General features: G+C 42.6%; 1 protein-coding gene across 1 annotated transcript in view; it reads left to right on the top strand.

Annotated features, from left to right (window-relative positions):
- Positions 1 to 23,728, top strand: part of TMEM266 (transmembrane protein 266) — a 59,485-nt gene extending 35,757 nt beyond the window's left edge. Inside the window, exons 8-10 of the mRNA XM_054387795.1 lie at positions 9,535 to 9,721; positions 20,260 to 20,310; positions 23,148 to 23,728. Coding sequence (XP_054243770.1) covers positions 9,535 to 9,721; positions 20,260 to 20,310; positions 23,148 to 23,728 — 819 coding nt within the window. The remainder of the gene's footprint in view (positions 1 to 9,534; positions 9,722 to 20,259; positions 20,311 to 23,147) is intronic.
- Positions 23,729 to 24,229: the final 501 nt, after the last annotated feature.

Below are 24,229 nucleotides of genomic sequence, written 5' to 3'. Positions count from 1 at the left end.
ACAATTAGTTGCTTCCTGCTTAGGTATCTTCAGCATCTGCAAAACTGGAATCCTCTTCATGATAATTTTATGCAGGGACACTAAGTGTCATGGTTCTGTCATGGTTGTGAAATGAAGAGGGAAATCGTGTATGCCCCGTTTTACAGGGGAGAAGTTATCCTTTGACCCCCAAACACAGCAGGCAGATCAGTGATTTCTTGAGTCCTGCTGCAGTGTTTTGTCTGTCAGACCATGCTATTAGGCTAGAATTCTTGACAGTCATAAATTTGAAAACATGTATTTTTAGGAAATATATTATGCAAGCAGATAACACACTCAATCTCTAAACAATTTTTGGTGTTACTATTTCATAGTCTTTGAGTAAAGGTGGGCTTGTTATCCCAAGTGAGTTCAGGAACAGCATGTGTTGCACTCCATTCTGATCCATGTACTGCTCTGCAGGCCTGACTAGCAAAATATCTGAGTGGAGTAGCCCCATTTTGAGCTTCTAAGGGTTACAGCATAGCTGTACATCAAACACAAAGAAATACTCCATTCGTAGATGAGTAAATCCTTCTGAAAACAGAGAAACAGAACAGGTTCTCTCGTGGCTTTCAAGTGTCATCAGCTATGGAAAATATGGACTATAGAAAAATGGCAGCATAATAATCCCTCTTATTTTACTGTCCTGAATTCCTGCCAAACCAGTGTCTCAGCTGTATAATAAGAGGTAAATGTACTAATTTGCTACAGTTAGCAACATAAGACATTGACACAAGTAAGGCATCCTGCCTTTGTAAATTATTAGCTTCATATTTCAGTCAAGAGTAAGTTGTCAGCAATAAAATACATTAACATTGTGTATAGTATCTGGTGGGGAAAATGTCCCCTAATGGTATTTAATGTCTAAAATTCTGTCAGGTTTTTGCTTTTTCATTGGATCATCTTTCCTGAGCTTTTTAAAGTATTGCTCATTGATGGAGTTGTGCATGTTGGATGTCTATGGTTTCGAGTGAAGGTTTGCCTACAGTAGTCTGGCTGCTCTTAAATCTGGAGCACTGGTAGAGAGGGATTCCAGTTTGCCTTGTCTGTGTGGTGCCACCTCTGGAGCAGGCAGATGGGATAGCTGGGAGCAGCACCTCCTTCCTCATGTACATGCAGGGGCTCACCAGTGCCAGCCCAAGTGAAAAGAATGGGCAAGCCACCATTCCAATGCCTACATTCCAGCAGTGGATACTGTTTACCCTGAGGCTTTGTGACCACACTGATGCTTTGCATTTATTTAATAAATAGGGATAGTGCTGAAAATGTTCCTATGAGGAAGATTTTGCTTTTCTGAGATCATGTGTTCAGTTTCTTACAGTTTCACCACTTGCAAGGCAGTTGGGTTGAATTTCTCAAGGCCTGGTATCTTCTGCTGATGAGATTATTTTGAAAGCTTCTAGACAAAATGCTCATGATTTCTGAAGAGGAATTGGGGGATGTGTGTGAAAATTACCCTGTTTTGTTCAGGATTTAAACCAAAATAATCAATGGCCAGGTCTCTTGAGAGGTCCTGTGCCTTCCTGTTTTGAAGCTGGTGCTTAAGACTTGATAGGCAGAAATGGAGTTCCTGCTTTACAAAAATAAAAGCAAGCAAGGATGCAGCCTCCCTTCATCTTGCTTTTTGAATTCTGTTTGTCAGTTGTATATTTTCTTGGCCAGTGAATAGGGTATCACAACTATAAAGTACATTTCCATTCCTGAATGACATTGGAGACGTACTTCTGCAAACATGAAAACTCTTTCCAGATGTTGATTTTTGGCCAGACATACATCTGAAAACCAGAATATATTTTATAAACTATAGTTGTGTGGACCACTGCTTTGTTCTCTGTAGCACCCACTGAAACTGTTTAAATAGTTTGTTGTTTTATTTATTCTCCTTTGGCCAAGGAAGAAGTCACTAAATGGGAGTAGAGCATGGGGGTACTCAAGGTAGAAAATACTGAAATAGATGTACAGGACCTCCCAAAACATGAGAAATGTGAACCATCACAGGTGTGGGGATTTCTAAAAATGGGTATAGCTAAAAAAGTCTCACTGCAGTTACTATCAAAAATATGAGTGGAACATATTGCTGATGGTATTGTTTTATCTGAGTAACTTAACTACAAAACAAAGTTTCTTTAACAACATTAAATTCCAGTCAGGGCAGGTTGCCTTTTTCCCCTTTGGAATCACCTACAAAGGAACTTCTATTTCTGCTTAACTTCTATAAGAGTCATTCAGCTCAGTACTATCTAGCCAAGAGTAAGTATTCAGCCATATCACAAGAACTCTTTTTCCATCAGCTTCTATAGAATTGGGATTTTTATCATTCTCAAAGCTGCAACAACTATGGAAGTCCTAATTTTTCTTTTATCTTGGAATATAATTTGCACAACAGCTGCTAGTTTAATGACAGGGCTATTTAGCTGGTAAAATTACCTATCGGAGAAATAACTTATGTTATCCTTTTGCAATCATTTTAATTTATTTCTAACTACCAGTCATTTTCTTGGTGAGTGGAAGGCAGCCAAGGTCATCCTGTGTTTCATTCTGCCCATAAATCATTAGTTTGCAACTGTGTCCTGATTTTTATTGTTGCCAACAATGGCTAAGCTAATGGAAATAAACATTGGATTGTATCCCAGTGGAAGATGAGTTTTAGGGCAGGGCATTTTGTACAGACAGCACTAATAGAACTGAGCAGCAGAGTAATTGCTCCTGCATTAGATACCAGTAAGCTTCTGGCTAAAATGTTCATTGATCTCTCTGAAACTGTCAGTCATACTCTGCTGCTAAACCATTAAAGGAAAGTACTATGTGATTCGCTGCTAAGTCCCCTTTCTGAGTCTGATGTGCATGTTGTAAAATATCAAACAATGGGTGGCAGGATTTGTAAAACCAGGCATGTAAACTGAGATGGATTCTCTTGCTGGTTTACCTGCTTATAAATAATCACCTAATGTGTTCTTCAAGTGAGGAAGTGCACAGGTGTGCCCCAGAGTTCTTTCTAGGTTTTTTCCAGTCAAAATATTGCTAGGTTTGTGCTACAGGAGGATACGTAACAAACTTGGAAAACAGTAAGTAAGCTTAAATTTACCATCAATTAACTTTCTCTTCATGCCTGACAATCTAGTTACTCACAAGATATCTCCCTTTTTCTTGGTAGTAAGAGTATTTTCACATTAGTTACATGTATTACACCCTTATTGCTGTCTTCAACTCCCTCATGGGAGGTGAACAGTGTCAGTAAACAAGCTTGTAATGTGCAATATTCCTATTAAATATAAGAGCAAACATTTTCGGTAGGAGATTTGTCAGGCACCAGGGCAGATTGCCAGGAAGGTTGTGGTATATCACAGAATGTGGGACCTCAAATTGGAAGGGACCTCAAAAGATCATCCAGTCCAACCTCCCTGCCAGAGAAGGATCACCTATACCAGATCACACAGGAGCGCATCCAGGCGGGTTTTGAATATCTCTAGAGGAGAGTGAGAGACTCCACAACCCTCCTGGGCAGCCTCTTCCAGTGTTCTGCCACCCTCACAGTGAAAAAACTTTCCCTCGTGTTTACATGGAACTTTCTATGCCTCAACTTGGAGACAAAGAAGGCATTCAGTAACTCTGTCTTCTTTTTATCTTCTGTGACCAAGGCACCCACCTCATCCATCCTCTAGTTTTTCCTGCAATGTATTTGAAGAAGCCCTTTCTGTTGTCCTTGACCTCCATTGCAAGGCTTAATTCCAAGGAGGCCTTAGCTTTCCTAGTTGCCTGCCTGCATCCTCTGACAGCAGTCTTACACTCCTCCCAAGTGGCCAGCCCCTCCTTCCATGATGTATAGACTCTCTTCTTCCACTTGAATTTGCTCAAAAGTTCCCTACTTAACCATTCAGGTCTCCTGACTCCCTTTCTCAATTTCCTACTTGTTGAAATGCTCTGATCTTGAGCTTGGAAGAAGCAGTTCTTGAATATTAACCATCATGGGTCCCTTTGCCTTCTAGCACCTGACCCATGAGATTTCCCCTAGAAATTGCTTGAAAAGGCCAAAGTTGGCCCTGCTGAAGTCCCAGGTTGTAATCCTGCTTACAGGATTCTGTTCCTACCACACAAGATCCTGAACTCCACCATCTCATGATTACTACAGCTAAGGCTGCCCTCAATCTTCACTGCTTCAGCCAGACCCTCCTTGTTAGTCAGTATCAAGTCCAGGAGCACTCCTTTCCTACTTGGTTCATCCACCATTTGCATCAGGAAGTTATCATCAATGCACTGGAGAAACTTCCTGGACTGTGGATGGCTGGCTGAGTAGGCCTGCCAGCAAATATCTGGGTAGTTAAAATCCCCCATGAGAAGCAGGGCCTGTGATTATGAGGCTGCTGTCAGCTGCCATCAGCTATATGTAGAAGGCCCATCAACTTCTTCGTCCTGATCAGGTGGTCTGTAATAAACACCCACAACAGTATCTGTCATGCGAGCCTGCCCCTTAATTTGCACCCACAGACTTTCAACTCGTCCTTCATCCACCCCCGAATAGAACTCAATACATTCTAATTGCTCCCTCTAGAGAGCAAAGCCACCACCTTGCTTTGTTGACCTTTCCTTCCTAAAAAGGACATAGCCATGCATAACCACATTGCAGTCCTGTGAGCTGTGCCACCACCTCTCTGTAACTGCCACCAGATCATAACCCCTTGACTGCACATGGACTTCTCACTCCTCCTGTGTATATACACCTTGGAGATACTCAAAGCTTGAGAGGACAGGCTTTTAGCAAACTGAGCTAATGGACTTGCTTTAAGCAGGGTTTTGTACTAGATGACCCTCACAGGCCCCTTTCAGCTATAATTCTATGAAGTTTTAAAGTACGTTTTTTTTCTATTGTGGAATGTTAGGAACTTACTGGTAAAGGAACATAGCAGAAGCTACCAAAGGATATGTAATCAAAGATAATATCGTAAGTGTCCTACTAAATGATGTCAGCAGCAGTCTCAAGTGAACCAGTGCTCAGTTTATAATTAATCTTGAAATCAGGAGATGTTATGATCAAGGAAACTAAGGTAAACCAAGTTACCTTCCACACAACAGCATTGTTTACCCACTGGCTCTCTGTGGGGTTTACAAGGTTCTTAACAGAGAGCTGATGCATATGAGTAAGTCTTAATTTAAACAAATCAAAGGATGTGTTTAAGTTTACATGCCTCTTTTTACCCTCATGATATGCATAATACACATCATTTCTTACAGGCTGAAGGGAGGGATGGTGTACCTTAAAACATGAGGCATGATTTTTCTCAGTCCCGCTTTCCCGCAGTACTCCATATTAGAGAGGCTCAGGTCTGTGTCCAAAAAGCTACATCAGCTCCTGCTGCACATAGAAATTTCATGTGTAACTTGGCCTAGAATTTTTACTTTAAAAGACTGTTCTATTTTATAGCTTTTCATGATTTGCTTAACCTGCCCTGGACTGCGTGACATGCAGGGGGAGCAATCTCATTAGCTCTTTTACATATTAGAACTGTCTGGGGCTTCTGTTCTATGTGATGTTCAATTGATAGAAGCACCTACAACATCATTTGCACATGCAGTCTCTCATTGAATTATGCCTGTAAGGAACACCTACTTGTCTTAGACCTAAGTTGTTTTCTTTTTTAGAGTGGGTTGCTTTTAGTGGCTTAAAGTGTATCCCTGTCTCTACAATACCTTGGGATAATTTTTAAGGAGCACTTGGAAGCGTTTAATATTGAACTGGTCTCCTGAGTAGATGGATGGCTTTTGTGAGCAAAAATATGATTCTTATTTAACTTTTCCCAGTTATTTTATTGAATGTCCTTAAATTTTCTTAAATAAATCCAATTATAAATGGTGGGGGTGTTTCCATCCTACTCCTTTTTTACATGCTAGAGACTTAGAGAGTTTGAGTTTGCATTTGGAAGCAGTATATTAGGTTGGGTTTTGGCTCTGTCTTACGGTCTGTGTAACAGAGTTATGGTCTGCATCTCTGTCAGTGAATGTGGGAGTGAGACAAACACTGCTGTTACAATGAATTCTCTCTTCTCTGCCAATAAAAAATGACAGTTGCACACACAACAGTTTTCCAATGCTTTAATGACTACATACACTTCAGGACAAACATGAATGGGACCTGGAAGCTGATCATCTGAGGTCATGGTAAAGCAGAAGGGAAGAGCCTGTGCTAACCAGCTGCAGCTGCTTGGGTTTGTAGGCAACATCGGTTTCTGCTGTTGTCTTTGGGTATCTTTGTGTTCTGTTGGTCACTTTACACATGATGTTGAAGTCCAGTGCTCTGTGCTGTGCCTAGAAATTCCATCCTCATATCTGCTCTTCACAGTCTCATGTTCAGTTCTGGATTTTAGACCAGCTGAACTAGCTCAGCGTTAAGGCCTGAAAATAAGCATGTGGGTTGTGTTTGCACCTAGCAATAAAGGGGTTCACACAGCACTTAAAAAGTTGTAAGTCCTCCATCCACTTCTCAGCCTCAGGCAGGAGATGAGAAAAGTCCTGCACGAGCCAAGATACCATGTGTAGATTTCAGGTTTTGCTAGACTGTGACGTTTGTGTGCTCTCCCTCCTAAGCAGGTGCTTCCCCTGATGCTGTAGGAACAAGCATGTCTGTCTTTCTTTCAAACATCAGATGGCAGCAAAGCTCCTTCTGCTTTTGACATCACCAGAGAGGCACTGGCGTTCACCTGAATAATCGTGGGAGTTATTTTCTCTGTGGATTTGTTTCTTATGCTGGCTGTGTGGTCAGAATTCCACCAAGATGGGAATTTACATCCATATAAATAGGAAAGAAAGAGTTGTTTGGACAAAGTGTCCAGCGTGGTGATCTCAGCAAAGGCTGCAGACTGCTTCTCAGTCCAGCGTGCCAGGCTGAGTGGTTCATAGCTTGTTGGCAGAGCAGTATTGATAAAATGTATGAACTCATCTATTAAAAACTGGATGGTGACTGGGAAATTTTAAAGATTGACAATAATCTGTGGATATTTGAAAACACTTTATCAATTGGAAGATGTAAGTGGGCATCAGAAAGACTGGTCTCGTCCCTTCTTTTTTTCTGTAGGTTCACTGTGGCAAGAAAGATCACCTAATGTGCTTCCTTTTCCACATATGTGATATGCAGTGGTTCCTCTCAATCTTTGATTATTACAAAGTTCACTCAATCTTTGTAAATGCTGATGCTGGTTAAATTGGGTGTCATTGCTGAGCTGACATTTAGGTAGTTCTGTCTATTTGTTTTATGAAATACTGCCATTTTTTTTCTCTTCCATGAAAAAATAAATCTCATCCTGCCTCTAGGCCAGAACTGAGCATTTTAGTGGAAATATTTATTTTTCTGACACACAAGAATGTTTTTGAAGGATGAAATGTAGAAAAACAGTAATGATGCCTTATTTTTACTGCCTTTTAGTTTGATCTAGGCAAGTAGATATGGCTAAGTAATTTTTTTTTTTATTTTAGAATTTTGCCATTTATTTTTTTCCTATTCTGCTTCAGTGCATTTCTTTAAACCAAGGGAGTTTCTGAAAGAATATCTTTCTCCCTTTCAAGGTGAAATGTAAGAGATTTGGAGATTTATTTATTTTCTTCCCAAGTCAAGGATAAAATCTGAAACTCTGTGTTATAAAGTTGAACTCCAGACAGTCCTGTCATAGCACATGACACATTGGCACTGGCAGCTCTGGTGTGGCAATGGGCATCATAAACCTCAGAAGGCCTAGGAATGATTGGGAGAAGAGTTGGCACTACCAATGTGCTACATCATCCTAGCTAGTGAACGCAAACCCCACTCTCTGAGGTCAGCTGTGGAGGTTTCACTGAAGGAAAAGGATTTCACTGGAGCAGGACTGTATGTTGACATTTGCTGATGCTACCTTGCTCCTCTCTGTCTGCCACTGCCAGAGGACCTCTGGTTAAAATCAGTGAGTGTTTCTTGGAGCTGGCTGTCTGCAGATGCCAAACCTCTGTCCACTGATTTCAAGACAGAGAAAAAGCTATGTGCTTTGTGAGGTCCTGGTATTAGGTGGTTTGATTATGATCTGGAAAGCTTAAACTGCCCTTTTGCTCTCAAGATTTGAGTCTTTGAGTCCAGCTATTGTAGTTCCTTCCCTTATGCTCTGGAAAGCAGATAGTCTCCAGATGTGGCAAACTGGAATCTCTTATTCTTTCCTCTTTTTTTCTTTCTAAAATCTGCAGAAACTCTGTCTTGTTTCCCCTCTGGTTGCTTACACAGCATGGAGGAACTGCTGGTGCTCTGCAGGGTGCCTGGGATTTGTGGACCACAGTGGAACAAACCAGGTCTCCTGGCAGATTCCAATAGCTGACAGCAAAGCAATCTGGAGTCAGCATCTGAGTAGCAAGAGCCAGAACCAGATTCCTTTAACCTACATGCTGTTCCATACCAGTTTTCAAGCACCAAGGTGCTAATTCCATCACTGTAAATGCAGTGTGACGTGCAGTGTGTCTTGCTGTAGCATCATGCTCTCTGATAGGTTTTCAGGCCTCCAACTGTGGGAGGCCCAGCAATGTTAAATTTTAAATGCCTTAGCCTGGTGCTTGCCTCATTTGCTTTTCCCTCTCAGACTCTTTATAATCAGACCTGACTTGGTCACTGCTGTATTACTGATGTTAAAAAGAGTTTAAAAAAATTCATCTCTGCCATGCCGCCTCATAGCTGTGCTGGATGGAAGAGGGGAAAGACAGTGGGATTTCATAGTGCTTATATAAGGGTTTAAAGGCTCTCTGCAACCTATCCAGAAAATTACTTTCCTTCTTGCTTTGTGAAAGACCTGTGGCTGTCAAGCACAGGAGAAATACGCTGTTTCCATCAATCAGATTTTATCTGGTAGCTTTTGTCTTTTTGTCAGGTGTCTGCTTAGCACCAGTTATGAGGCAAATGCCCTCCTCGTTGCAGGAAGTCATTAGCTGCTGTGTGGCTTCTGTGTTTCAGGGGAATGACTGGGAAGTGGCAACCTTCCCCAGGGTTTTCTGCAGACACCTGAATACAGAAGACTTCAAGCTGGAAGAGGACTGTGGTGTCCCTTGCCCAGTTAGTGAGGGAGAATCATTCTGAGTGCAGCTTAGAGAACTTTACCCCACAGAAATCCTCATCACAAAGTCTAGCAGGTTAGGGATGTTTGTCATGAACCGAAATCCCTAAATGCCTGTTAAGAGTAGCCTTTTCTAAAGATTTCATGTAATTTGGCACCTTAGATCTGTTACAAGTTGTCTAAAATCATATCTTCAGGATGCAGGCATATACAAAATAGAAGACTAGCACAAGGCACTCATTATTTTTAGATCGTGTGAGCAGTAGTCTGGCTCGTATTGACTCTGGGAGAGCATCAGCAGCTTGGACTCACATCCCAATTCAGCCACATTGTGTGTGCTGTCAATTTGTGGTGGTCTAGTGATAAAATAAATGCTGTAGAATATAGATAAAATGAACTATGGAGTATAGACCTCTGGCTGTACTTATTTGACATTAATATATAATGGTTTTCTCTCTAGTTTGAAATCAGGCAGCTGAGGGCCCACCTTGCCCAGCAGGATTTGGACCTGGCTGCAGAGAGAGAGGCTGCACTGCAGGTCCCACATGTACTGAACAAACAGAGCAGCAACAGATACAAGGTGGTAGCAACTGATGATTCAGATGATGACACCACTGACAACATCACTGAGTTGCAGCCTTCACGAGGTGAGTGCTACCTGTGTGTTGCTACCCAACAGCTGCCAGTGCACAGCTGATCCCTTACATGGAGTTACTGAACTCACTAAATCGCTTCACTTCAGCAGTGAATCAGTTACTTTCCCAGGAGACTGCATTTGCCCTTTTTTGCAAAGAGGTTGTAACTGCTTCAGAGTGGCAGGAGCTGTTCCATTTGCAAACGAATTCTGAGCAGAGCCAATATAATGACTAAGGAAGAAAATGACTATGATGGACCTTCCCTGTGTCCTCATGATTAGTTCCACCAGACACTAAAGAAGCAGCAGCCAAATCAGAATTGGCAAAAGGGTCATCACTCAGAAGTAAAAGCAGGGAAACTGAAAACACCATAAAACAGTTTTGGTCCTTGGCCACTTGCATTTCTGTGGTTTAGCAAGGATCTGCACATCAGCTATGGAGCTTGCCTTGCACAGAGATGCTCTCACCTGATGGCTCAAAACTGCTAGTGCTGGACAGTCCAGCTGTGCTTGGACATGGCAGCTCTGGTGCCAGAAAGGGAGCAATGCACTGTGTAGGCAGCTCCTGCTCAAATGTCTAAGTGCCACTTGACTATAATGAAGAGCAGTCTGTTGTCTGTGAACTGTCTGTTGGGCAGGTGTGTGGTTCAGAGGAATGTCAACAATTATGTTTACTTGGATCCATTTTTATCACACAAGTGCTAGACCAGAAGTATTTTTGGAAGAGATGTATGATTCACCCAGCCCTTACAATGGAGTGCAGAATGCATCCTAATCTCACAGCATTTAATGGAATACCACAGAGAAGACAACACTTTCTACCTTAGTGGGATGTTAATCTTCCATGGACATCTTAGACTGATGATTTTAGTAGATGAACAGTGAGTGTATATATCCGACTTAGAGGTTTGTATGCTGTCTTTGTTTTGGTCAAATTCCTTAGGATTGAAGGCACAGAAGTACTTTAATCAAAAGGTTTAAGAGAAAAGGCTCACCAGACATTTTCAAGCAATCTTTTCCATTCTCTACACAGCAATAAAAGCATGTAGCAATTGTTTTTGTTTTTCCTCTAACCACAGTTCAGACATTAATTATTCCTGATTTGAAATTGTATTTAAAAGCAGACAGTTGAGCAGATTGCCCCCTAAAATGCATTTCCCCCTTTTTTGTAGTATTTCAGAGGTTTCCCCAATGGATATATTATAATTTATGTATGTGTTCCTTGAGGGTTACATTTGGAACTAGAAATCATTGTGCGCATTATAAGGAGGCTTGCTGAAATTTCAGTGCTATGGAGATCCATCTGAAAATTCTTCTGTCCAAGGTATTCATTCCAACATCTAGATTAACACAATTATTCATTATTCGTGCCTCTCTTCATGCAACAAAGTAGATATATAATCGTCAAGACTGATTTCTGCTTTCAGCTAGGCTCCACTATTAGAGAGATTCACGCTTTTCACTGAAAACGTGTGACTTTTCATGTCAGGTAAGGTGCAGTTATTTAAACATTTGTACTGACTGCATAGAATTAATTTCTGATTCCCAGAAGTCATCTAAAAATACCAGAGGAAATATTTTTGTGTGCATTGTATGATATATTACATACAAAGCCTTTGTAGGAAAGTACTTGTCTTCAGAAGCTAAAGTGATGTCCTTCAGTGTTGAATGAGACAGGACAGAAAAAAATTTTTGTGATCTTAAAGCAGGAGATGCCCATCTGTGGTAGTCTCCTATCATGGTGGACCACTGACAAGGGGCCCAAGTAAGATTGCTTGAGAAACCACAAACCCAGGAATAATGCTTTAGCTCACAATTCAGGTAACAGTCAGTTGGGGCAGAGGATTTTTCATGTTACTTCCTGGATTATTTTGCAAAGGAAAGAATTAGTAAACTAACAGGGCCTTCCAATGCTGGTTTAGAGATTGCTTCTATGTAAGCTACAGGACTAAAAACCTCCACTAATAGCTTGAGAAGGCAGTTACCCCTTGGGAAGAAAGATCATGAGCTAGCCCTGCCTGGCTCTTGTCCCTCGCCACTTCAACTGAGTCTTTCTTCTCCAAGCTCTCCCAGCACCAGCTTGCCCTTCCAGTAATAGGCTGGCTGTTGCTGCAGGAGCTTTCACCATTCGGTATGCCACTGGCATTTTGTCATCTACACCATGGCTATTCTGACTGGTATCAGCAAAACCTGACTTTGGCATGTTGGATGGAGAAAGAGCATGTCACCAGCTGAAGGTACCTCCATTTGCACAGCATGGAAGGGGTGTATCTGGCTGGTGTAGGATCTCCCATCTCCCCATCTGCTCAGGCACGTGATACACTCATGAGACATGGCTCTGTAGAGCAGATCGTAGAGACGTTTCCCTTCTGTATCCTCCCGCTTCTCGTGTGCTGTGGTTACACTGGTTATGGTTTCTTCAGGGCTTTCCACACCACTTGCTCTGCCTGGAAGTGCAAAAGCCACCAGTGTTTTAACTCCTGACTTCTGGGTCAAGGGCTATGTTTTGCAAGTTACAGTCTGTGTCAGACTACATTAGGAATTGCTTTGCTTCCATTTTCTCTAAGCTGCATTTTGCCTCCTTAAAGAGTCCAGATTGATGACTGCAGTTAATCATTCTGTGTGCCATGTGGCATTTGTGAGCTTTGAACAATATCTGCAGTTGTCTGTTATTCCACTGACTAGTTGGAAGAGAAATAAGGGACTGGGTTGCTAATATTGTTAAAGAATAGCTATGGTTTGAAGCCACAATCCAGCTGCTAGGCAAAGCAGGCTCTTATGTGCTGTTCTTTTGTGCTCTGGCAGAACAATAGCCCTACATATAACACCTGAGGGTAGGGTATGGCATGAAATGTGTTTGGGCCAAATTTAATTTTGTCAACCTTCAAAAAAAATCCCTGTGTTTGGAGAGCCCTGAATTCTGCCAAACCAGCAAGCTTGAGTTGGCTTACAGAACATACTGCATAAGAAAATGGGATACTCCATCTCCAACTAATCTTATTCCCCTGGTCTTATATTGAACAATGGAAACATTCAGTGCAGAATACCACAGAGAGGTTATGGAATAAGAAAGCATTGAGACTTTTTGCCCGTTTCCCTACCTGGGAGTTTTATGGGATAGCACATAAGTTAGAGCTCCTCAGGGGCAGCTGTAGCTGGTACTCTGGTATTTTCACTTAATTTTGTGCAACCATTTCCTACAACATTAGTAAAGTCAGGTAGGTAACCCCATCATCACATGGTAGACACAGCATCCCAAGGGGTTTCTGTAGAGACACATACAGTGGCCCAGACCAGAAGACTCTGTGTGCTCGCTGATTTGGGAGCTTTCAGCAGGAGACCTCCTAACGTAGCAGGAGTAACTCTGTGGAAAATGTAAGGATATATAGTATTTTCTAATTAATTTGGCTGAGAAGCAGGAAAATTTTCACCTTAACTTTATTTGAATGGAGGTTTTATTTGTCTTGCCAAAAAAATAATCTCTAGAGCAGACAAACATGAAAGTTAAAACAGGCTTCAGCATGCAAGTCAAAGGGTACTGTTATCAACAGCAGGAAAAATGATGGACTGAAGGGGGAAGGGCAGGACTCTGGGAACTATAAACACAGGGCAAAGCTGTGGCATTTGCTGCACTGTGAGCACTTCACTTAGCTTCTCTGTTTTAGTTTGTAAAGAGCTTGGGGTGAAAGCTTTTGCATGTGAATGCACAGCAGCATCGCTAATGATTTTCAGGACCATTGTGGTCAGCCCTTCTCTAAGAGCAAGGGAAATATCCTGAGTGCTGTCATCTCCTTTCTTCTTCCCACAGATGATTACCATTTGACATAATGGCAAATACTACCCTATCTCTTCATCTCTAAATTATAAAAGATTTTTTTTCTCTTGCTGAATTCTTACCTCATACAGTATGTAACTGGTTGCAGTCAGAATAACTTCCAATGTTTTCTGCTCCTGCACAAATCATTTTTAGTATTTAGTACACAAAGTTCCAGGCTTCAGGGAATGGCAGGCTCACAGTGCCCCTCACAGCCATTAATACTTCCTTCCAAAATTTATTATTCTTTAATCTCTCCCATAATATATGGATTACAGTCCCTAGTGGAAATTCTTCATTTTCCTGCATATATCATTTCAGGTTTTGAAATTCTATAATACTGCCATAATTTTAAGATTGATATGCCACCCTTTTATTCCTTTGAGCAAGAACCAGATCCCAGCTCTGTTACTTCGTATTGCATTTTTATGGGGTTAGTAGTAAGTCGTTTGCTTTGGAGGACTGCTGAAATTTATGATCATGTTTGGAGAAAAGTAAAGCTTGCTCTCACCATAGGTACCTATTGTTTTGTAAGTGAAGAAAGTAGGATGTTGGGAGGGGAATGTGAAGAAAATTGGAGCTTCAGAGGGCTTCCCTTAAAATTATTCATAAGCTGCCTGAGAAGGCAAAGCAGGGCACTGGAAAGGATTTTGTCAGTTGTTCCTTGCAAGGCAGTCTGAGCTGGTTGAACACTTTTAAACTCTAAGCCAGTTCCTTTGGTGATCATCTGTTAGTGCTCTAAGAGAGCCCTGTTGCTGCAGAACAATAGATAAAAAATAGTTTATGGTTATTTTCAAATGTTGAAATGTATCTACTTTGAAGCCCGCTCCTGGAAATGGTTATAACTTAAATGCACTCTACTTCCTGGTTAAACTCCGTGGAAACTCCATGGATGAGTGAGGATTTGGCTGCTCTGTAGGTGCCTCTTTCAGGCTTTGTGGTTCTCTGTGCACTCATCATTCAAGCAGGAATCAGAGAAAATAAACCTTAAGCCGCACTTAGATAAATATGTGTGTAGTTAGTGGAGTTAGGTTCTCGTGTTTCATATTCACCAAATTGGTGAGGTAGAAACTTTTCACTTCCAGAAGTGGTAAGCATAGTCATGCATCTGAGGTTGAAGTTTTCTCCCATCATGAATAAGTGTGAAGGCACTGCTGACAGGTAAAGGAACACAGAACTGGAATATTTTCCACTGTCCAAGCATGCAGCCCCTTGCATAAGAAACTCTTTCATAAACAGATTGTGCTCCATGTGAGAACAGTGATGAATGTTACCCTCTGCTGCCATTGTAATACTGTTCCCACATCTCACTTTCCTGTATTATTAGAACTCTTTTCCTAATTCCCAGTCTAGTTACTCATTGCTAGTTCATAGCAATTTGTTCTTGAATCCTTTTTGGCTACATTATTCCTCTCTTTCCCTGATGTTTACTCAGCAAATTATGTTTTGGTGGGAATTTTCTTCTTTCTCAAAATTTTTTTTTTTTCCTACACTAAACAAATGAGTTTCACAGAGACAGAACCAGGTTCTCTATTTACTTCAGGCTGACTGTAACCAGCCAACTCAGATGTAGATCTCCTGATCCGTTCTTTACACAGAAAAAGGTTGGAAAGAGTATTGAGAAGTCTTCCAGGCTATCCTCTAGCCAAAGCCACCAGCCATGCTGACACAGATGTCTTGCTGCTTAGCTGTGCTCAGCTCAGCACACAATGCTCTTGCAGCATGGTATGACACAACAAGGGCCAAAGCTACTCTGTTGTCAGTTAGATTTTGGCTTTCTGACCCAATTTTTCTGTCCCACCAATTTTGCTGATAATGGAGTCTGTTCCGTATCCCAGGATTTCCTTCTGCACGACTTCCATCTCAGGTTGTTTTCTTACTTGGAACAAGGCTGAGTCTGTTGCTCTGTTTTCTGTGTAAGCTAACTTTGACAGTTCTTTTCAAGGTGGATTATTCATGTGCTCAGGCATCCACCCAGCCTCTGCAGAGATAGGATACCTGTGAGTGGAGGGGTGTGAGTACTGCAGTGCAAACTCAGTGGAAGTTTGCTTTCATTTGAAAATGAAAGGAGATGTCTTGGAAAGTGCCTTGCTGTTTGTTTCCTGTTGGCAAAAACTTTTCATGCTGCTAGAGGGAGAGCAAAGCAAAGGTGGGGGAAAGCTCTGCTCAGGTCGTCTTGCACAAGACCACAGGTGAACTAGACCACAGAGACAGGGAGCAGGCATGTGCCACAATAAAGAACTGTACAAGTGAGCACTGAGCTATACTGAGTGGACTGCTGAGAAGAGGAGGTTTGGCCCGGCTGAGAATTTGGTAATGATGAAGTTCAGATAGCCAAGGTCAGGCATATCTTGAATGCCAGAAACTGCATGGCAGTCTGCAGGAGAAAACTCCTTGGGAAGGTTACAGCTTCACTGGGAATTTTCCTTTGTGAATTGCCTGTGGGCTTTCAGAAACACCTACACATGTCCTTTCTTGTGGGCTTTCTGCTTTCCTTTCTTGTTGCACTCCAGTGTTATACTAGAGCTGTGTTCTCTGTAGGCAAGGTCAGGTTGTGGCAGTGTTACTATTGTCAGAGCACCATAGCTCTTACCTTATTTCTAGAAGTGTTTAGGGGACAATAATTTTATCTTGTAACTTGTGCCTTGAAAATCCTCCAGCTCGGAATGTACCTTAGTAGGTTTTATTGCAAAGTGTATTTTATGCTACTTGTCTTTCCCAAATGCTTCTAAGTGGTACTTGAAGGAGAAGATGCTGGTGTCAGATAGCAGTGATGGAGATGAAAGATCTGCTTCTTCGAAAACCTCCTAGTAAAGATTGCTCTCTGGAGGAGGGTCAGGCTAAGACATTACTCTGAGGACTCATTTCCTCAGTGGAAGGCTACACAGCAGAAGAAACCTTCCAATTCAGAAAATTCAGCTTTGAGAGACAGAAAGCAGTACAATTAATGGCAATAAAAATATGAAGTAAAATACTTTAATAATAAAATATTTCAAAAGAAATCCCTTTTGTTGAGGCCTTTAGCCTAGAAGATGTGTAAATGGTATTTCTTGTGTGCAGGGGGGCTGCGGACTCTCACTCAACTCATTGATGAAACCATTAAAGGTCACTGTTGAGGGTTTATAGAACTCGAATAGTGATCTGCCTTGGGTGGAATGTCATTTATGTGTTTCACCAAATTTATTAGTTTTTTATAGGGCCAGGAGAAAGATTACAACATTGTCTCTTGGGTCAGATGAGATTATATGGGACTGTGCTCTGAAGAGTTTATTACTCCCTGAACCATTTTAGCCTGTGTTCTGAGCCTTGCAGGGAAAGAACATTGAAAACTTTTTGATCAGACAAAATCCAGTGGCTCAGATCCTTACTGCACTCTTTCCCAATAGCAGAGATCTGCGGAGCAGGGTAAGACACAGGACTTCTTTCCCCTCCCTGACTTGACGTCACTGCACTCACAGCCTCACAGAAGTGGCTGGTTACAGTGTAAGGGAAGGCTGGTTGGTTTCATACAAGATAGAGAGGAGCCTGAGCAACCTTCCTAACACCATCTTTCCTTTCGTCTCGTGAAAGTCCTAACCAAGTTGGAGTCAGTCCCACTCTCTGCGGTCCCATCTTACTCTGCTGCTCGTACAGTTACATAGTTGCTGTGTTCTACAAGGAGGTGAAGAGGTTCCAGGAGTCTCATTTTGTCATGCCAATGCTTTTTTGGCACAGCCTGTGTTACTTGAACAAATAATGCTTGTGGACCACAGAGAATCACCTGTTTCTACTCAGTCCTTTCCCTGCCGAGCAAACCCTTCTCATCTGAAGTCCTCCACAGTGCTGCTGCGCATCTTCCTGCTTCCCATTGCTCTCCATTTCCAGAGAAGATGGTAGGACCGTTCTTGTTTGCCACAGCTTAGAATGGGTTTTTACGTGAGGAAGAGCTGCCTCACTGTTCCCATTCTACTTCCTCACCTCACAGCTATTGGATTTTCATCACCAGATTTGTCACATTTCCTGAGGGCAAAGGCTTTTATTATGAGTGTATGCGGTGCTGAGCGACATAGTTTAGTGATGAACTTGGCAGTGCTGGGTTAATGGTCGGGCTCTGATGTTAAAGCTCTTTTTCAACCAAAATGGTTCTAGGACTCCTCCAGTGCATCTAGCCAGGATCCTACTCACTCTCCATAGACATTTTCCTAAGATTACCATTTCCAGAGAAAATGAGAGAAATGCTTTTTCTTTCTACGTGCTGCCAGTTCTATTCAGTGCCAGTAAATACCATTTGGATGTCATTATGGCCAAGGACTTACAAACTGATTCTTTCCTGGAAAAGGAAGTATAGGTAACATTGCTGTGTATTTGAAGAGATGGGAAAATGAAGGTGGCAGCAATGAGAAAAGAAAAATGTTTTTAGAAAACAGGGAAGCTATGAAGAATGAATTTTTTCTTCAGACAGCTCCCTTTCTGGAGCTGAAACTAAAATGCACTGGCAGCAGAACATACTGTGTAGAAACAGTATCAGCAGTTGCCCCCTTGTGTGCGAACTGCTCTGCCAGGCTCGCTCCCTGTGTGCCACCAGCTAGAAGTGCAGCTATGCTCTGATCCCACCTGACTGCACACCCTGAGCAGTGAGGGCTCCATCTCCCTGAAAACCACCACGAAGTACTCTGGCACTGTTCTGTATTGTGCAATACTGGACCTTGCATTGCTGTATCTCTTTGGTATGCACTAACAGTTGCTTTCAGGTGTGTATTTGTGATATTTTCAAAAGCTCCAGCCTTTTAGCAGTCCAGATCTGATGGGAGATAACTCGAATTGTTCATAGCTTTTGATGCCTAAAACAGCTGAGACTCCCATTTGACTATGAGTTTGTTAACTGTCAGCTTGCTATAAGGTAACAATTCAGAAACTTTGTTGGCAAAATATTTATTCTGCTGCTATTCCACTAGTCTTTATTTGGTTTTATTCATAAGAAGCTATTCAAGTTTTTTAAAAGTTATTTTGTATTTCCACACACATGTATTTATAGATTTCCTGTTAGGGTGCCTGGCTTTGGCTTTTGCAGATGCAGAGAGCAGTGTTTTACAGCTTTGCTAAACGGGTTTGCAGTTGGTACCCCAGTACATCCTGCTAGTTGACAGGCAGGTGTCCAGGGAAGTGAACGCAGATCCTAGCGAAGGCTTGATTGAGCCTTGCCATAGACGTGTAAAGCAGATTAATACTTTTCCATGTTTTCTGTCTTTGCAAAGCAGCTTGGCACGTGGGGCAGACTTCAATGAGAGCCCCTATTCCTCATCACTGCATGGAGTGTGGCTCTGTGCTTTTGCCAGGTGTTAAGGAGGGGTGACTCCCATGTGCAGAACATGTCCTTCCCCAGGCAAACTGCAGTTCACTTTTCCTCATTTCTCTGCTTAAGAATGAGACTGGAAGTGAAATAGCCTGAAAGAGCATTACCAGAAACAGACACACTGGTATTTTCTGACTGCAGCAGGAGCCTGTATCTATGTGCTGGCAGGTTTGGTGGCATTTAAAGTGTAAATTATGCATGACTGAAATGAAGTGTATTTGTAGCAGATAGCTGAAAAGCCTTGCAATGTACTCCTAATTCAGCAGCATTGCCTTGAGCTACTCTGAGGCCTCCTTTTTAAACCCAGACATTAGCACAAAGCACACCTCTGACTGCAGGCATTTAAAGATCAACAAGGGCCAAAAAAGCTTTTAAGATCCAATGAAACCAGGAAAACAACCATGTTGCCTTTCAGTGTCAGGTTAGATTGTCTTCTTATGAGTGCAGCTATTTCGGGTACAGAGTGCTTAGTGGTTTGGGTCTTGTTGTGTGGAGAAAGTGTTCTCCAGAAAACATCTGTTTCTTTCACCTGCAAACCGCAATGTGCTGTGAAGAGGCAAGGCTGTAGCCACAGAGACCCAGGGGGATGAAGGAAATCTGGCTCAAAGGGATGAGCATGGTTTTCTGAAACACGGTATCAAAAAGAGCACTTAAAAGGAGAGAATGCTTTTAGAGCATACCATACAGTGCAGACTGGGCAGGTCAGGTTGCTTCTGAGCCTGGAATTCTTCCTGGATCGCCAATACTTTTTTCTTAGCAGCAGTATTTGCTTTCTGCTCAGAATCACCACAGGAAGAGTTTGTTGTTTCCCTTATTGGTGTCTGTAAGATGTTCTGCTTTGCAGGCAGGTTACAGGAGAGATCCCACTGTCATCTGCAGCATCTGAAATCTGCATAAGTAATAGAGCTACTGCTTCTCCTTGGTCAAGTCTTCATTTTCAGCTTGCCGTTACTGAAGTTCAGGTGTACCTCTTGTTTGTGCTACTAGTGCATGACTACGCCATGACTTGTACAAAACAGATCAAGTAATGTTAACACTCTGCTCTATATTACATAAGTGTTTGGTACATGCAACAACCTAACTTTCTGTATTCATTCTGGATGAGGGGAGGTGGTCAGCCCTGCATCAGTCTCTGGACAGATCACAGAGCATGTTTTCTTTGGGACCCAGAGTGGCTCAGTCCCAGGCTGGTGCAATGAGGAGTAATCCCTATTTTGGCTACAGCCACAGGGTTGGCAGTGGGAGTGTGTGTAGTGTGTCACCAACTCACACCTGGACTTCTGGCCTAAAACTACACAGGTGATGTTCTGGGCATACATGGCAGAGGAGAGCCTTTCATAGGGTGGAGTTTCAACCATCTCATCAAATCAATGGTCTTCTAAAGGCTGCCTTTTTGTTCTTGCAGAGGACGACATGAACAATTACATCAGTCGATACTACAATGAGCCTAGCAGTGGTAAGTTTTGCTTGGAAATTTGCATGTGAGTGGCACTTCTGCACTGCACCATGTGCTGTAACCCAGGTGCACAATGATGTAGGCCCCTGTGGCATCTCTTGGTTCACTCCATGGTTTGTATAGTAATTCTCTCAAGGGTGAAAGCACCCAAAGTTTGCTACAGCTGAAGGCACTCCTGATAGTTTGGAGAGCTAGGAGAGGTTAATTCCCCTGAGCTGGGCTGTCCGGGCTGCAGAGTGGTTCACATGAACCCGAGACTGAACAGTGTGGGCAAGCTAAGTAAGAATTGGGGAGTTAGCTCAGCCCAGCACCATGCTGGGAGCCTTTCAGACTGGTTGGTAGAAAGCCTCAGGCAGGCGTGGTCTGTGACCTGAGGTCAGGCATCAAATGGATGTCCCCAGCAGGCATCCTTGTCCTGCTGGCATGCAGCGCTCTGCACAGCCCAGCGCTGGTTGCTGGGGCACGGGCCAGACGAGGAAGCGGGCTGCACTGGTGTGCTTAAGACTGGTGTGGTAAAGGAGGCTGGGACATCACACATGCATCCTCCTTAGGAACAGAGCATTCTACAGGTGCATTTTTAAAATGTATGTAGTTTTATGCAGATAAATCCCTCTCTAGGCATCCCCCTCAGGCTTGACTGTGTAGGAAAAAAAAACTCTTGTGTGTCTGCATATGCAGGACATGCAATGTAGAGGAGGACTCTGTATGTGTGTAAGCACATCTCATGTACTGTAGGCTTATAGCCCATCTCTACATCACTATATATAGCAAGTATTAAGATAGATGACTTTAAGAATATATATGTGTATATACAGCCGAAGGTGTGCATATATAGGTGTATGGATATAAATGCATGTATTAGATATGTACAGCCCACATTTACACACATAAACCCAGATACACACACACATGTATCGGGAACAGGAGTACAAATAGCTACATACGTTGGTACATATGCGCATAACGTAGCATAGATCTGTATCTCCAAACATACATACATCCCATTGTAGATGAAGATTTACATAAAGAAGGGCTGTCTGTATATATATATACACATTGCAATTTTATCTAAATACATATATTAAATATATTAAAGTACATAAAGGTATATGTAAAGTGATGAAGGTGTTTAAGAGATGGTCTCTAAAGCTGTGTATCTATTATTGACATTATATATTCCATATACACATAGACAGATGGGAGATAAATGCATACATATAGAGATGTATCTGGAACATAAGAACAGAAGTGTGTTGTAAGTAAATGTATGATGCACGTGTATCCCTGCAGATGCACACCTACAGTGATACACATGGGAAGATAGATATGTGCTTATTGAAGATACTTTTTTCACATGTGTATGTGTCTGCATACATACATATTTTACATGTATTATGTGTATATATGGGTATAATGTCTTCTATTCATGTTTTTTTATATATATGTGTGTGTATATATATACACACACATATATATACACGTGTGTGTGTATTTTCTTTATCTGTAAAGGCCCAGGAAGGTGATTGTATGTGTACTATGCAATATGAATTGTGTGTGTAAATATAATGCATTATATATCTATATCCATATAGATGGCTGTAAATATTTATATATAAAAAGTCTCTGTGTGTGTACGTAAGTATATAAAGATACAGAAAGGAGTGTCTCTGTGTATAGGTGCATATACAAAGACACACATATATGTGTATTAAAAAGTGTGTCTGTATGACTGTATATACTTACAGATGCATAAAGTATTTGTGTATGCATACAGGTGTAATGTAACATGGCTCTCCCCCTGTGGGAATACAGAAACATATATAAAGACATAGATGGATGTGGGAGAGAAAGTGTGTGTGTGTATATATATTTTTTTTTTCTTACATTTACTATGTAATATCTATAAAGGTGTGTGTGAGTACCTGTAGATGGCTGTATATGATATGTATTCCATCCACTATCGATGTATCTCTGTATAATGTATAGCTATAATGTTTTATATCCCTTGATTCCCCATACAGACACAGAGAGGGGAAAAAAAAGCATATATGCATGTGTGAGTATTTAAGAACAGAGAATGAACTGTAATGTAAAAAGCAGGTATGAGAGTGAATGGTGTTTGTATGCTCATCTCTTTAATCTGTGTTACATGTTAATAGTATAAGCTCTAAGTGTTAGTGTGTAAATACTTATATAGGTACCTAGTATTTTATATATGGGTATATAATCTATACATCTCCTTAAGTAGATATTCTGTGATTCTGCATGCAAGGAAACATGCAGAGCTCTGTGGGGAATGGGTATCTCCACCAGCATAGGCTGCTGATCCCTGGGCAGAAGTCAATGTCTTTTTCCTGGCAGGATTCCATCATGAAGTCTCCTTTCACTGGTGCCCCATGCCAGAACAAGGGGCAGTGAATACAAACTAACACAGAAGTTCCACCTCGAGGGTGTATGTTTATGTATAGATATATTCCATCTAGGTATGCCACTTGATACACCTTCTTTCTTCCCACACACACAGAGAACACACTATTCATCTCTTCCAGTAGAAGTGGTGTGTGTCTACATTAATACATAGACACCTGTGATTCCATTTTCTCTTCCTCTAGCTCTTTTCTGTACTAGGGCCACACAGCTGGAGGTAAATGGTATTTACATGCCCATTGTCTGTGTGTGGGTATATAGCTTTCAGTGCAGATGAACCTCGAGTGCCTATGTCTAAGGGAGGGAGGGGGTGGCCATTACCCATAGGTACAAATGAGCTCTAGAGTGAAAAAAGTACAAGAGGTGTCCCTCCCACTGACCCAGCCCTCCCTGTGCTCTGTTCCCTGCAGACAGTGGTGTCCCTGAGGCCATCTGCGTGGTGACCACTGCTGCCATTGACGTCCACCGCCCCAATATCTCTTCTGACCTCTTCACTGTGGAGGTGCCACTGCGCCTGGGCAGCACTGGGACATCTGCCAGCATTACGTCAGGCAGCGCCTCACGCTCGACCGTCAGCTCAGGCACTCAGGCCTGCAGCGAGAGCAGCCAGACTCTGGGCTCCTCCCCGGACTGCAGCACAGCCTGTGCTGACACTGTGGAGACTGGCGCTGGCCCACGGGCTGACCGTGCACCCACCCAGCAGCGGGTGGCCCAGACCATGGTACAGGAGTTACTGTCATCCCTCTCAGAAGAAGCCTGCCTGGCACAGAAGGGGTTGGATCCTGTGAATCTGAAGCTGCCCAGTCCTGTGGGGGCCAGCCCAAACCTGGGCCCTCGGCTCAGCATCTACAACCACAGGAACCAGGAGAACCTTGATGTCTTCCAGCTCAAGCCACTCATTGACTGCCCCCAGGGTGGCCCAATGATTGATGAGAAGTATGGGGCAGTGGGGCCCCCAGAGCCACGGCTGGGCCAGGTTCCTGAGGCTTAGCGACACAGTAGGGGGACATGCATATAACTCACTGAGCTGGGTCATGAGGTTGCCACAGGAAACGGTGCCAGTTCTGGAAGCAATCCATGGCATCTCTTGCAGTGGCCACCAGCCAGGGACTGGCCATCATTGCCTCTGTCCACTAGCAGCATGACAGACCAGCCACTAGCTCCAGCACAGCTGGAACCTAGTGTCCTGTAGGGCAAAATGGACTTTCCAGCAGTCTAAGGCCAACATGGACTCACAGTACCTGGAGGGACAGACACCTAACACCAGCATAGGGCCAGCCCAACAGTGTCCTGGGGAGCCATGGTCCTTCCATCAGTCCAGGGTCAGCAAAGATGCACAGTGCCCAGGGGTGGGACAGAGCTGCTGGACAGCTTGGGCCTAGCCTGGTGCCCTGGCTTGACCCCACCCAGGTGCTGAGTGTGGCTGGGAGGGAAGCAAGAATAAGAATAAACAGTGACAAACATGCTGCCTCCTGCCTGCTTTCTGTTCCCT

Source organism: Indicator indicator, chromosome 16 (genome assembly GCF_027791375.1).
Source record: "Indicator indicator isolate 239-I01 chromosome 16, UM_Iind_1.1, whole genome shotgun sequence".
Taxonomy (NCBI): domain Eukaryota; kingdom Metazoa; phylum Chordata; class Aves; order Piciformes; family Indicatoridae; genus Indicator; species Indicator indicator.
The sequence above is the reverse complement of the archived record's forward strand: the minus strand, read 5'-3'. Positions and strand labels throughout refer to the sequence as shown.